The sequence below is a fragment of the Sinohyriopsis cumingii genome, unplaced genomic scaffold (assembly GCF_028554795.1).
Source record: "Sinohyriopsis cumingii isolate HCF-2022 unplaced genomic scaffold, ASM2855479v2 utg000673l, whole genome shotgun sequence".
In the NCBI taxonomy this organism is placed as follows: domain Eukaryota; kingdom Metazoa; phylum Mollusca; class Bivalvia; order Unionida; family Unionidae; genus Sinohyriopsis; species Sinohyriopsis cumingii.
In genome coordinates this window covers 504,350-519,561 of record NW_028315923.1, presented here as the reverse complement: position 1 = coordinate 519,561, position 15,212 = coordinate 504,350, and the positions used below count along the sequence as shown (strand labels likewise).

The following is a 15,212-nucleotide window of genomic DNA, read 5'->3' as shown; positions in this document are numbered from 1 at the left end:
TTGGATGAGTTTGATTGTAAGTGACACTAGTTGTTCTTAATCAGGCAGTCTTGCATGTGATTGACTGAGCTTATGCGCTGTTCAACAGTTGGCAATCAAACTTTCAAATTTGCTACAAAACACTTATATCACAAAAATCTTGCATGAGTTTGATTAAAAGATTAAAGTTGTTTCAACATGCTCATCAAAAAATTTAAAAGCTAACTATGGTATCAGTCAAGTTTTCTTTTACTTTTTTAAAACTGGAATCAATACTTTATTGGATTAATTCACAAGATTTTAGTAGCTTTTGACCATTTCAGTTAACTTCAAGGTAAAATTCTCAGATACTTTCATTAGATTATCACATCTTGATTAAAATACTTCCATTTTTCAAGAAAGTATATTGTTTTTTCCATATTATTCACAAAGTCCAAATTTACAACCAAATTGTGCAAGCCAATAACTAATCTAAAGGCAATACACATCATTTCAAAGAAAACATTTATAATTTTTCCAAGAGATTCATATGAACATAGAGTATAAATGCATTTTTACCCTGAATGATCACTGACTTAATTGAAGAATGTGGAGTTTGGTCTCTGTTGAAAGCTTCTGATAAGTGTTTGAAAACTTTGCCATTTTATGGTATGCAGATATTACTCTATTGAATTTTAAATGTCTTTTTACCTTTTAATTATAAGGTATCATTTTAATTCCTTCTGGATTGTAATTTTTCCTCCCAAACTTTTATAATGTGAATGTTACCACAAATATGGCAGCATCAATCATTTTCTGGTATATGTCAGATAAATAAAACTTTTGATTTACTTTTTTCAACATTTCAAATGGTTTTTCAAAAAATGATACATTTTCTTGATATTTTGCATCTAATTTAGTTTGATGCTGGAGGTAATTATTGCCCAAACATGTTTCATGCATCTCTCTCTCTCAAAGAAAAACAAATATTGTATATACCGGTATGTTAAACTTTTATTTAGTAAGTAAATTGCTGACAATTTTTTCTTCTTCTGGCAGCAGATTGTCTTTGAAACAAATATATGACAATTCTTTCAGAAACTCAATGCCAGAAGTTAATATCACAAGAGTTACTGAGACTATATTTGATGGTGCAGTTGGTAAATAGCATTTGCTGTATTAAGTTAGTCTGTAAATAACTTTGCAGTCAGCAATTACTATCTGTTTTAAAAGGATTTTACTAAATGGAATTCTTTATTCAGTCTTCCATATATGTTCTACGTTAAAGTTTATCCATTGTGCTGCTGCTTGATGAATGACTGCAAAGGCACTCCTTCATTCTTTGCAATTGTAAATAAATTCAAAAAAGATGAAAAATGTGCATTTGTATATGAAACCACATTGGTTCATGCATATTTGATTCACATTTATACTGGGAAATTGTCTGATCATTATGTAGCCAACCTCTTGAAAACATTGTTGGTCTGGATTTATTTATTAATTTTTTAAAAGATAAGAGCTGTATCATACCAAGACCTAATACTGTGGAAAGTGATTAAATTAGTTCTATAGTAAACATTGTATGGGATGGCTTTGTTAATATACTGGTTATGTGTATTTGTAAGGACAAGTTTTTGTATAGTTTAAAACTTTTACCTGTAGATTGAAATATTTGTAATATTAGGAACATAAACAGATTAAAGACAACCAATAGTTATTTTATGATTATAATCCATGTCACTCACTGAGAAAATAGCCAATTTAGTGTACAATCACTTAACACATTAACCCCTAGCGATGACTTAATGGGGCAGGAGGTAGTAGCCTACTGCCAGCTCTGTAGTGTCATGGTCATGCATGATACACTAAAGTGGGTGGTATTATAGAAAGGTAGACAGATGTAGCTCTACAATGATACCAAATAATCTTGAATATCTAGTTGCATTACAAAATACAGATGAAAAAACTCAATTTTTGGACCCGACTTTTTTCTACCCAAAGTTCGCCCGTGGTCGGACTCTGATTTTGTGTCTGGATTTGAGACTTTTTGGTCTCACATCTAAGGCAAACTGGTTTGACCTGCAAACAGATAGATGAGCCTTCGCAAAAAAGTAGGATAAGATGGGCATTTGGAATAAAGGGTGGTCCTGATACAAAAATAATGGCTCCGTTTAGCAAAAAAAACAAAAAAAAACGCCATCTTTTACTCTTCTGCTAATGCGCGAGTCAAATAGCCAATGAAAAATGATGTTTCTAACACAACTAGGCAGTATGTTATTGAAAGATCACTGGGGATTTGTTGTTTTCAGATCTATTCAGAAATAGCTTTCAAAATGTGTTTCCTACTTGATTTTCAGGTGAAAATGACAAAATCCTCCATGGGTAATAATAATAATAATAATAATAATGACCTTATTTAAAGAGGGTAACACAATTAGCTAAAAACTAATCTACCTTGAGGCCCTCATACAAAGGAATTCATTTATTTAAGCTGCATCTCTGAAGCCACTGGATATATTGGGTTTGGAAGAAGGAAATAGAGTGGGCATTTCTAATCTCAGCTGGAATACTATTCCAGAGCAGAGTTCCAGAGTATTGGAAACTTTTTTTAAATAACTCCTTATTTGGTTTGGGAATTTTATACTGTTTGCTTGACATGGATCGCAGGTGGGGAGTATTACCAGGTAGCCTATACTGGAATAGTGATTGTAAATATTCAGGAGCACTATTCTGAGATATCCTGTACATTAATTTGGCTTTTCTCAAACAGATTCGGTCTTTAATAGGTAATATTTTTAACCTACCATCTAAACTTTCCTTGCTTTCTTTCTGGATTGATATTAGCTCAAATGCTCTTTTTTGAAGATGTGCCAGCTTTGCTATGTTTTTATCATTTGAATTACCCCATACTGTACTACAGTAGTCCAAATAGGGTTGTATGTAACTGTTATAAAATAGTTTCCTGTGCCTTTCAGGGAGAAAATGTCTTATCCTACTGAGAAGCCATAAACTTGAATTGACTTTTTTACTGGTATGTTTGATATGTTCAGTCCATGATAGGTTATTATCTACCAGAACACCAAGTAGCCTATCATGACAGACTATTTGCAGATTTGTATCCTTCCATGTCAGACATAGTTCATCACTATCAAGATTTGTCCTTCTTTGCCATGTTGAGATAAGTAATATTTTAGTTTTACCAGTATTTACCACCATGCCATTACATGTGCACCAGTTTTCCAGTTTGTTTAGGGCATTCTGTAAAGAAATTTCGAGCTCATGCTTTGTGTTTTGGATGTCTGACAATGTTGTGTCATCTGCATAGAGATCTGTAGATGTTATTGAGTCTCTTAGTAAAAGTGGTAGGTCATTAATAAATAAAATGAATAGTAGTGGACCTAGAATTGAGCCTTGTGGTACTCCATATCTAATTGTTTCAGGTTCAGACAGAACATTATTTATGTAAACATGTTGTGTTCTCTCATTTAAGTACGAAGTAAACCATCTAATTGTTCTTTCATCACACTGGTAGATTTTCAGTTTTTTCAAAAGGATTTCATGATCCACCATGTCAAAAGCTTTCCTGAAATCTACAAATACAGTTCCTATTATTCTACCTTGGTCAAGTGCTTGAAGCCATTTATCAGTTAGGGAGATCAATGCAGTCTCACAGGAATGGTTCTGTCTAAAGCCTGATTGATTAGGGTGTAACAGCAAGTGTTTGGTTAAATATGACATGAATGAGTCATGGACATGTTTTTCAATCAATTTTGACAAGTTTGGTAGTATTGAAATTGGTCTGTAGTTATCAGCATCATCCTTAATGTGTTAAAGAATTTCTTTTATATGCAAAAAGCTCAATTGTTTATCTAACCTGGCTGATGTTTTAAACAAGATATATCATTAAATATGGAATAAAGATATTTGTAGAAATAACTTACATTTTATATTAAACAAGGACAAGAAATCAGTTTAATTTGAAATATATATTAATAAAGTTCCTTCTTAAGTTCAGACAAAGAAATGTTGGAATAATACATTTTATGTATGTAGCAGCTAAGAACAACTGTTTGGGATTTCTGCAAGAATTGAAATTATATATACATATATTTAACTAGAGTGCATTATCAGATGCTATGAATCAAAAACAAAATAACATTTAAATTTGCCTTGTTTCTTACTGCACATGATATATAGTCAAAATGTATTTTCAACATTTCAACAGGAACTGCCTGATCTCATGCAGGATGTGTATCTAATTTATATTAACATACAAATAGATGAGCCATATCACCATCTGTTATTTTATGTAATTTGGCGTAACCATAAATTATATCCTGGATATTTCATTGTTTTAATAGTAATTATGGGTGGTGTGACTAATGAGCAAAATGAAAAGAAAAAAATTTGAATTGAAAAGTGCTGTCTGTAAAAGATGATTTTATTTGTGTGTGGTTTTCTCGAGGCTGCTTTATTAAGGATGCATGGTTTCTGTGTTCTATGGTGGCAAATATATCCAGTAGGATTCCTTTTCTCTCCTGGTTCAGGAAAACTTGTTACAGCATGTTAAGTTAGATAGGTTAACCTACTGGAACCTTGGCTACTGAAGATGCCAGAATGGATGGACATTTTATTTGTTATAATTACTTTATAGTAAATGTTGTTCCAGTTTAAAAATGATCATGTTAAAGTTTCCAAACAGCTTTGATGGCCATCTTGAAAGTCTTTGTATGGCTAATTCTCCTTAAGGGATGGTCATACCAACATTGACTTTTCCCTAAAACAATAATAGCAATATATAGCTAGTTATAATGAGTAAATGGTGGCATTGACATAGGAATTTCAGTTAAATACATTCTTGAAATATTTACTTGATTTTCAATTAAAATAATGCATATCAAATTACCAACATATCTGCACATTTGCAAAGGAGTTTTAAAACCAGTCCCAGCTCACCTTTGCAGGTTTGTCTATTCACTTTCACATTCACAAATATTCCCAATGATTATGATTCAATGGTCTTGACCAGCTGGGAGACCAGCCCTTGACATTGCTTCAGAGAAAAGAGAGACAAAGCTTGGTTTCTTCTATTTAAGGGCTAAAGGGCAGCCCTATTCAACAGACTTGCATTTTCAAAATGTCTATCCTTCAGTTCAGATTCTCATATTGCTGACTTATCAGGCATTTTGAGCTGCAGAGGCTGGTGTCTTGTTCTCTAATGCCCAGATGGAACCCTTTGTGAACTATTGGATGTTGCTTGTTTTGAGAACCCGTAACCTTGCAAATGGTTTTCTTGCTCTTCATTAGTAAGATGAAGGAATGAGCTTCATGCTCTGTCTATTGAACAGGGTTGTCTATGATTCAGTGTCAATTAAACGTCAGTGTCTCACCTTTGTCAACAAGTTTTCTTTACAAGAAATACAGCTTCTGTCAGAAGCTCTACTCCTTATTGAGATTGCCAATCAGAGTTGTATCTCTCCAGTGGTCAAACTCTGTATCAGCTCTTATGCCCACTCAGGGCTTTATGATTATATCTGGCCACTCATAAAGGGAGAAGGAAGTGTAGGAAGCATCTTTTCCTTACATGAAAGGGCACTGCTGCTGTTTTGGTATGCACTATTTGAAGATAGATAATGCTAATGATCACTAGAGGTTATTTTTCCCTTACCATCAGGGGCCTGTTATTATGTAGCCATTGCTTCTACAGGGGTATATCTAACTCAGCAGTCATTGGAAGATGTTATGGGGGCTGTCTTTTTTGTGGTCATGCAACACCACATGATTCTACCTTTGTGCCCTGGTGCACTATAGTGAGGATATAAGTTCTCTAGGGCTGATTGTCAGGTACAAAAAATAGCCTAAGTAGATACCAACTTAAGGTAGTGGTCATTCCCACAGTAAATGTATTTCCTTGTTTATACCAAAGCCATCAGCCTCCCACCTAACTGGCACATTCATCTATGCAATATTGCTGGTAACATATTACTGATATTGAAATGTAGTTGGGGTGGGTGTCCAAACTAATTTTTGATGATGTAATGTTTACCTGCTACTATTGCCAGATTCCTTTCAACCACCCCACTTTGTTGTCAAATGAGTAGACTTGTCCTGCGAAAAGAGATGATGGCTATGGTACATCTACATGTTATATGGATAGCAGACTGGGCCTGTGTTCTACTAGTCTGAACCTTCCAGAACATTCTTAGACGGTTCATTCATTGGATGGGGAATGAAGGTTCATTTGTTGGTTGGTTATATAATACAAAGTGACTTAACAATGATCAATAATGATGTGTATCATGCAATTTCTCCTTTATTTCTAGTTGCCAAGAGGGTTGTTTCTCATGGTCAGCACAAAGTGGAAGGCCAGTCATTGGAAGTGAAACTGTACATACCTCCTCCACCCAGGCCAACCTATGAAGACAGGGTTTTGTTAGCAGGGCTTAACAGTAAAGTGACCCAGGATGGCTTGACCAATTTTCTGGAGGCCAGAATAAATCTGACCCCAGTTAAATTTCTCTATGATGAGGACAAGCGAAGAGTTATCATCACATTTGAGGAAACCATTGGTAAGTTATAATTAGGAACAAAATAAAGACAAAACAATTCAAACAGTGAGGCAGTCATAAGAAACTATTAAAGTGTTAGAGGGAGTTAATTTACATATTTTCTCAGTTAAACCTGTCTTGAGAGACCTCTGCTATGGGAGAACACTTGTCTTGAAAAATCACTTATGGAAGATCACCTGTCTTGAGAAACAACTGCTGTGTAATATCACCTATTTTGAAAAAACCATTGCCATGGAAGACCACCAGTTTTGAGAGACCACTGCTATGAGAGACCACCCGTATTAAAAGAGCACTGCTGTGGAGTCAACCAGTCTTGACATAGCACTAAAATAAGGGACCACACATCTCAAAAGACCTAGGTTTCAAGAAACCACTTGTCTTCTTAGCACTGCTGTGGGAGACAACCAATCTTGAAAGACCACTCCAGTGGGAAATCACCTGTCTAATGACACCAAGTTTTTCATGTACGAATTAATTTACTACATGTTGATAGACCACAAGTCATAAAGCAGGGCTCAAATTTAACTTTTGCCAATACCTGTATTTTTTTTGTTAGTGGAGAAAATATCAACTTGCACAATCTATTTCTGTGGCATTTTGCTTTTGTTTTACATTTACTTGTAATCATCTTCGTTGTAAACCATGGGTTTGGAGTAAGAAGGAACTAGGATGATTTTTTTATCAGTTTCATATGTAATTTTTATCATTTTTAATGATAAAAAATATATGTACAGCGTAAGAGTCAAGTGTTTTTGCTCATTGTTTATAATCATTGACACTGAGCGACTCACTGAGAAAGATGGAAAATCGAGAGGAATGGAGGAAGCTGGTTGTTAGGTCTTGTACGGTACCCCAACGGTCTTCCAGACTTTGGGACTGATGATGATGATGGTTTTTAATGGGTGCAAAAATTGGGTAATGGGTTCCAAACCCCAAAATACAGTATTATGCTAATGAAAAGAAGATAATTCTTATAAAATTGTTATGTTAATATTCCTTGGTAGGAACATCTTTAGAAAATCTCAACCAAATAAGTTAATTATAAGCAATCTGAAATGAATCTTTTACAGCCAGAGTAAATGGTAATGTAGGCCTATTTATGTATAACTTGTCATGTTGCCAATAAAATGTGAAAAAATTAGCTGTTAGAGATTAGTTCGATCCATTTTAAAATATTCTTGTACAATATGGAACCCCACACCCAAGTATTACTCACTTAACTTTAAGAAATCCCAAAATAGCAGCTTCTTTTCTTACATTTAGTTGTGACTTCATACCAGGAATTATAATCTCATTATTGAATATGTTGTCTTGGAAACCCATTAAAAAAAAGTAGATTTGAAAATGGATTAATTAGCTTTTTCAGGGTTTTAAAAATCACTGCAAAACTTCCCTGTTATAGCTTGATGAGATCAAAAGATCCAGTCGAAATCAGCTTTAATATACCTGCAAGATACCCACTACTCAAACTGAAAGTTAAAAAATGTTTCTTTATTTTACTTCTAAGAACCATCATAGATTGTAATTTTTTTGTCACCACTATTAATCACTTTTGCTGAATCTACATGAAACCAAACTGATACATTTTTGAAATTTAGTTTGATCAAGTTTTGTCTGAAACATGGCATCATGACCATTACACCAAACTAATCAAGCCAACACTTTCAAATTTATATTTATGGACCAGAGAGGTTCATAAGCAATCATTCTCACCAGGATGGAACAAGACCATATTATTAATAACTATTCAGTTTTATGGGGATAGTTAGGATAATGTGTGATATAAATATCTGAGTACAGCTGTCATTCAAAAAAATAATAGCAGCGTAAGAAACAGATTTTGCCTAATAAAAAATAATATCAGAGCCATATTAACATACTGATGAATTGAAAAGGTTGGGCATAGAAATGGATATCCTACTTCCCTTTGAAAATATCTTGTTTGTACCCAGGTCTGCTGTGTATCCTCATTAAGTACATGTATAACAAACAGTATTGCTATGCATTTATATATTAAACTGCTTATCACATGGTAAGAATGTATAGCAAACAGTATTGGCTATGCATTTATATATTAAACTGCTTATCACATGGTAAGAATGTATAGCAAACAGTATTGGCTATGCATTTGTATATTAAACTGTTTATCACATGATAAGAATGTATAGCAAACAGTATTGGCTATGCATTTGTATATTAAACTGCTTAACACGTGGTAAGAATGTATAGCAAACATTATTGGCAATGCATTTATATATTAAACTGCTTATCACATGGTAAGAATGTATAGCAAACAGTATTGGCTATGCATTTATATATTAAACTGCTTATCACATGATAAGAATGTATAGCAAACAGTATTGGCTATGCATTTATATATTAAACTGCTTATCACATGATAAGAATGTATAGCAAACAGTATTGGCTATGCATTTATATATTAAACTGCTTATCACATGATAAGAATGTATAGCAAACAGTATTGGCTATGCATTTATATATTAAACTGCTTATCACATGATAAGAATGTATAGCCAACAGTATTGGCTATGCATTTATATATTAAACTGCTTATCACATGATAAGAATGTATAGCAAACAGTATTGGCTATGCATTTATATATTAAACTGCTTATCACATGATAAGAATGTATAGCAAACAGTATTGGCTATGCATTTATATATTAAACTGCTTATCACATGATAAGAATGTATAGCAAACAGTATTGGCTATGCATTTATATATTAAACTGCTTATCACATGATAAGAATGTATAGCAAACATTATTGGCAATGCATTTGTATCTTAAACTGCTTATCACATGGTAAGAATGTATAGCAAACAGTATTGGCTATGCATTTATATATTAAACTGCTTATCACATGGTAAGAATGTATAGCAAACAGTATTGGCTATGCATTTATATATTAAACTGCTTATCACATGATAAGAATGTATAGCAAACAGTATTGGCTATGCATTTATATATTAAACTGCTTATCACATGATAAGAATGTATAGCAAACATTATTGGCAATGCATTTGTATATTAAACTGCTTATCACATGGTAAGAATGTATAGCAAACAGTATTGGCTATGCATTTATATATTAAACTGCTTATCACATGATAAGAATGTATAGCAAACAGTATTGGCTATGCATTTATATATTAAACTGCTTATCACATGATAAGAATGTATAGCAAACAGTATTGGCTATGCATTTATATATTAAACTGCTTATCACATGATAAGAATGTATAGCAAACAGTATTGGCTATGCATTTATATATTAAACTGCTTATCACATGGTAAGAATGTATAGCAAACAGTATTGGCTATGCATTTATATATTAAACTGCTTATCACATGATAAGAATGTATAGCAAACAGTATTGGCTATGCATTTATATATTAAACTGCTTATCACGTGGTAAGAGGGATTCATGCCAAAGTAAACTTTATTTTTTACAAAATTGTGTACTGTACATGCCAAAATGGCAGAAATGGTGCATGATGAAGTTAAGGCAACACTAGACGCAGTGCTGGAATTAAAACTCTGCTAGAGATTCAAATTAATTGGCTTTACCAAAAGCATGTTGTTACATGTCTAAGCTCTTACAGAAAGTAACAAGAAAAATGCAAAGACAATAAGCTTTCTAAAATTTAACAATTAATTTATTTCCTCTGGAAAAACAAGGTAAAAATGAGAAAAAGAACTTAGGTTTTACAAATCAAATCCAAAAATAATCCAAGAATTAAAAAATAGAAGTACTAGTAATAAAAGTCCGAAATAAAAATATTGTTTGAAACCCGATGAAATCCAGAATGGAAGACGATGACATCAGTTGTAACCTGTGAAGTGCTGCAGTGTCAACATTCTCTTGTTGAATCACAGAAAATTATTCCAGTTTCTTAATTCTGTATAAATTTCGCTAAATGTCATTGTCCAAGAATTAATTTAGAGCACTAGTATTTCCAAGGAAAAGAATCACTTTTCTTTAAAATAATGTAAACAAAATTATATAATTAGCCTAAACTGGCCACAACATAAAACACCACGACTTCTCAAGTGTTAAGGCATCAATGACAATTCTTTCTCAAAACATTAGTAATAAATCTAACTACAGTGCAAAACAGATTCCTGGATGGAGGTCAAGCGTTCATCCTTCTGGGAAAACCAAACGTTTGTAACAATAAACAAATTATTCTGTTATTAGTTGTTTACTTTGAAAAATAAAAATAATCAGTCAGAATTGAACTCTGTTCCAGTAAATAAAGTTACATTACATGTTGTCCGCATGTCGGTAGAACGACTACCTAAGAAGGTCTTTTATGGAGAGCTACAACAAGGCAAAAGATCTCACGGTGGTAAAAAAAGAGGAACAAGGACACCCTCAAGGCTTCGCTGAAGAACCTAGGCATTGATCTTGATAGCTGGGAGAGTGTTGCTGCTAACCGATCTGCTTGGCGCAGTCAAGTCAACGCTGGTGCGGAAGCCTTTGAGCAGAATTGACTGGTGGATGCAGCTGAAAAACGTGATCTGCGCAAATCCAGGAACAGCAGTTCCACAACTCCTGGCCAGCAACCTGCACATCCATGTCCCCACTGCAACAGACTCTTCCGGGCCTTGATCGGACTGATCAGCCATCTCCGGACCCACACCCATTGAATCAATGACATTAAATGGTCCTCATCGACACCGATGGACAAACATCATCATCAGTGGAATACAAAAATTTAAAACTAACAAACAAACAATTAAATTAAATCAAATATAAATTAAATCAAATATACATAACAATGTATTTAGGATGTTAGAAAGAGAGATCACCTTAAATTAAAAAATGGGAACCATAGTGTCATCACATTATGAGCAGAATCCCGTTATAACAAATCCCATTATAACTGGTTTTACCTGTGTTAAAATTTTATATTTCATAATAATAATTCAGTGAAATTTACATCAGTTATTTTATTCAAATGATACTATTGTAAAATGTCATTTCATACTACATAAAATTATAGCAGTGGTGTCTTACAAACTGTCACTTATGAGAGAAAGCATTCTTAAGAACCCTTGTCATGGGCAAATATTATTCAGAATTGATTGTATTTCCTGAATTATTTTGAAATGATGATGGTTTTCATGAAAAGAAACTAACTGTAAAAATAGTTTGGAAAATTCAAATGGCCTTAAAGACCAGAAGAGCTTATGAAATGACTTGTTATCCATCTCCCATCATGTGTCCATCATGGACTATAAGAGCTTATGGGATGACATGTCTGTCTTCTGTTGGCATAACTTTGTTAATGCTGCTTATTATAAACTACTCTGAAGGTTGCCATGAAACGCTGTACACATTTATTCCATGGTCTAGTTGGTCCTAAATGAAAATTGGGCCACTGGGACTATAACTATGACCATATTGAAACTTTGATCAGTACTTCTGAATGGAGTGGACTGCTCCAGTGGCCTAAGTGGTTAGAGCATTTGCCTCGGATGTGGGGGGTCATGGGTTTGAACCTGGCCAAGTCATACCAAAGACTTAAAAAATGTTACTAGCAGCTGCCTTGCTAAATGGCACTCAGCATTAAAAGGTTAGTGTTAGGACTAGTCAGCTTGGTGTCAGGATAATGAGACTGGATGAGGCTTGATGCCCTGGAGTGCTCACTATAAACTGCCTCAATGCAGACATTGTAGTGATATGACACAAATTGATAAAGCTATGCAAAAATTCCAAATAAACACACACCTGAATGGAGGGTCACATCAGCAAAACTTTGCATAATGTCTAGATGGTCCTGTTTGAAAATAGTGCAAATCTGCAATTCTCACACTTCTGCCCTTTACTTCCAAATTATATATAATATGTTCTGAGACATTTTGAATGGTTGACTGCATGGTACACAGAATTTAGTTTGTAAAAATAATACATGTCATTAGTTTGGAAAATAGCTGGTGAGAATGCCTGCAGGTGACACTTGGTGATAGAAATATATAGAAAAAGAAGCAGATGATAAAAACCCATATTTGTGTTGTCGATTGGGTCTATAATGTTGAAGCTAATGATTCTTCGGGAATTTAAGTGATGGATGCATGAATTACTCTTGTACAGGTATTCATTAGGTCATCATTGTAGAAGTTTGCTTTTTCTGGAAATAAAGGTTATGACTTTTTAAAAGGTTGTTTAGATAACTGAAAATAAACTTGATTCCTGTTAAGTGTGCTTATTGGGTGGTATATCTGATTTACGTTCATGCATTCAAAAAATTTGTATTATTTTCTGTCTTATCAAGATTTTGAAGTGCTTGAAGAAGCCTGCAAAAAGCAACCTCTAGAGGGCAGTTATCTCCAACCATCAAAAGTTCATGTTTCAAACTGCATCATAATCTCCAATCTGAACATCACCACAACTGATGACACAATTGAGCTTTATTTTGAGAACGAGAAACGGTCATGGGGAGGACCTGTGGAGAAAGTTGAATTTAACAGAGAAGGAGAATGCTGCCTAGTGTTTTTTAAGGACCATACCAGTAAGATACATAAATTTTTATGTAATTTACATAGATTTAGAAATGACTGATATATTATATCATTTTGAAGTCATTGACTTTGTCTTAATGATTGGTTCAGTGTATAAATAATACTGATAGTTCTGTTGCATACTGGGATATTACTTCTTTTTGTCTGTAAACAAAATTAAATAAAAATAATGTTGTTACCTGTTACAGAAATTTAAATAATACATCCTTCGAGCTGTATTTTAAAGTAACTTCAAAAATATTAACTTCTACCCTTGTTTGCTGTGCAATGGATGAAAAGTTTACTGTCCCTTGCAATTCATTAGCCTCTTAACCCTTTACCTCAGAGAGTGTATGGCTTTTTAGCCCTCTGATACACATGTAGCAAAGTTACCCAGTGCAATGCACTATAAATAGAACACCTGTTACCTATTCGATTCCATGCACATAAGCCTTCCAGTTAACTGTTAAGCAGTGTAGTGTATGTTATGTTTAACAACAATTTTAACCATTTTACATTTTTGGTACACATCTTTATGTATGGAAAAATTTAATATTAAAGTCTGATCGTTATAGCTATAAAATCATTTTTAACATAAGAATTTTTTGTACTTTAAAATCTCGAGAGAATTCGTTCACCGTCATGTCAATGAAGCTGCGTGACCAACTGTAGCTGCCATTTCACATTTACTCGAAATATACAAGTTCTTTGTTTGCGTCTACATCACTAAGTCATCTGAATTTGATAATTTATAAACATCAGTATCAGAGTTATTGAAGCTTTCATAGTTGTGATTCTAATCGTGAAAAGTACTGAACAAAATCCACGACCTCCATTACTTTGAATAGCAGATATAGAGCAGAGCATTAATAGCAACCACGTGATCTAATGTAATGGTCATTCACAGCATTAAATGAGGTATCTAATAGGGGGTTTTCCTCGAAGGTGGCCTACAAAAGCCAACTAAAAATGGCCAATGTTTTCAGCAGGCGTCAAAAGGTACTTCCATGCAAATGGAGTAGAGGCATCAAAAGGCGCTTCCATATGAATGGAGTAGAGGCATTTAAAGGCGCTTCCATGTGAATGGAGTAGAAGCGTCCAAAAGCCCTTGCATGAGGTAAAGGGTTAATACAAGGGATGTTGCAGAATGTATTGACAGAGTTCTGAATTTATATGGTTTTATTGGTCACAAATTTAATATTGTATGGGAAAAATGATTGTAGGGATTACACTGTACTGATTGTCTGTGTGAATCACATTTATGTGCATTTTTCAAGTACAGTATTATGTAAACTACACCATTCAGGATACTTGGGATGGAATTTTCTTTGTTATAAATATACAAACACCCACCCACCCCAATTTTAACTGCTGATTTGTATTGGGGCTAAGAGGAAGTCTTATACTATCCAAGAGGTCAGAAAGATACAAAGAATTGAGTAAAGTGTATGAAATGTATACTTTTAATAAGATTTTTATTAATGCACCTTGTAAAGTCAACCGATCAAGCATCTGTCATGCATGCATTGTCTACTGTTCACAATATATAACCACTCTAGTGGCCTTGTGGTTAGAGCATCCGTCTTGTATCCAGGAGGTTGTGGGTTTCATCTCTGGCTGAGTCATACCAAAGACTTACAATAATGGTACCAACAGCTGCCTCGCTTGGTGCTCAGGATAATGTGGCTTGGTGGGACATCATTCTACAAGTCTGCAGCATGATGCTTCAGTGCTAGACATCACTATAAACTGCCACACTGCAGACATCTTAGCGATATGACTGAAAAATTGTTAAAGCTACATTAAAAATAAAAAGAAACACAAACACACTCACAATATAGGAATCAGATATCTCAGAGATGTGAAACTTATACAGATACATCATCAGTTATGGCCAAAATGTAATTAGGAAAACCTTTTGAACCAAGGAATTGAACCAAATTTTAGCAGAATTTGTTTTGATAATGGACTTTCAGTAGAGTTAAAAAGTACGCTGATTCAGCATAACTGTGGCCACCATTACTAAAAAATGTGAAACACGTAAATTGCATTTTTTTAATACAAAATTTAATCAAAAGCATTATGGTAAGAAGGCCTTTCAAAGTTGTAAAAATTGCTGTATAAGCTCATTTGCATGTAAGCTGACCCTCCCCCTTC

The 15,212-nt window shown here is 33.9% G+C and overlaps 1 protein-coding gene across 3 annotated transcripts in view; it reads left to right on the top strand.

Annotated features, from left to right (window-relative positions):
* LOC149773322 (uncharacterized) overlaps positions 1 to 15,212 on the top strand; it is a 99,507-nt gene that overhangs the window by 23,514 nt on the left and 60,781 nt on the right. For all 3 annotated transcript variants that reach the window (XM_089946456.1, XM_089946457.1, XM_089946455.1), the window contains exons 6-7: positions 6,282 to 6,527; positions 12,830 to 13,066. In XM_089946456.1, the coding sequence (XP_089802582.1) occupies positions 6,282 to 6,527; positions 12,830 to 13,066 (483 nt within the window). The remainder of the gene's footprint in view (positions 1 to 6,281; positions 6,528 to 12,829; positions 13,067 to 15,212) is intronic.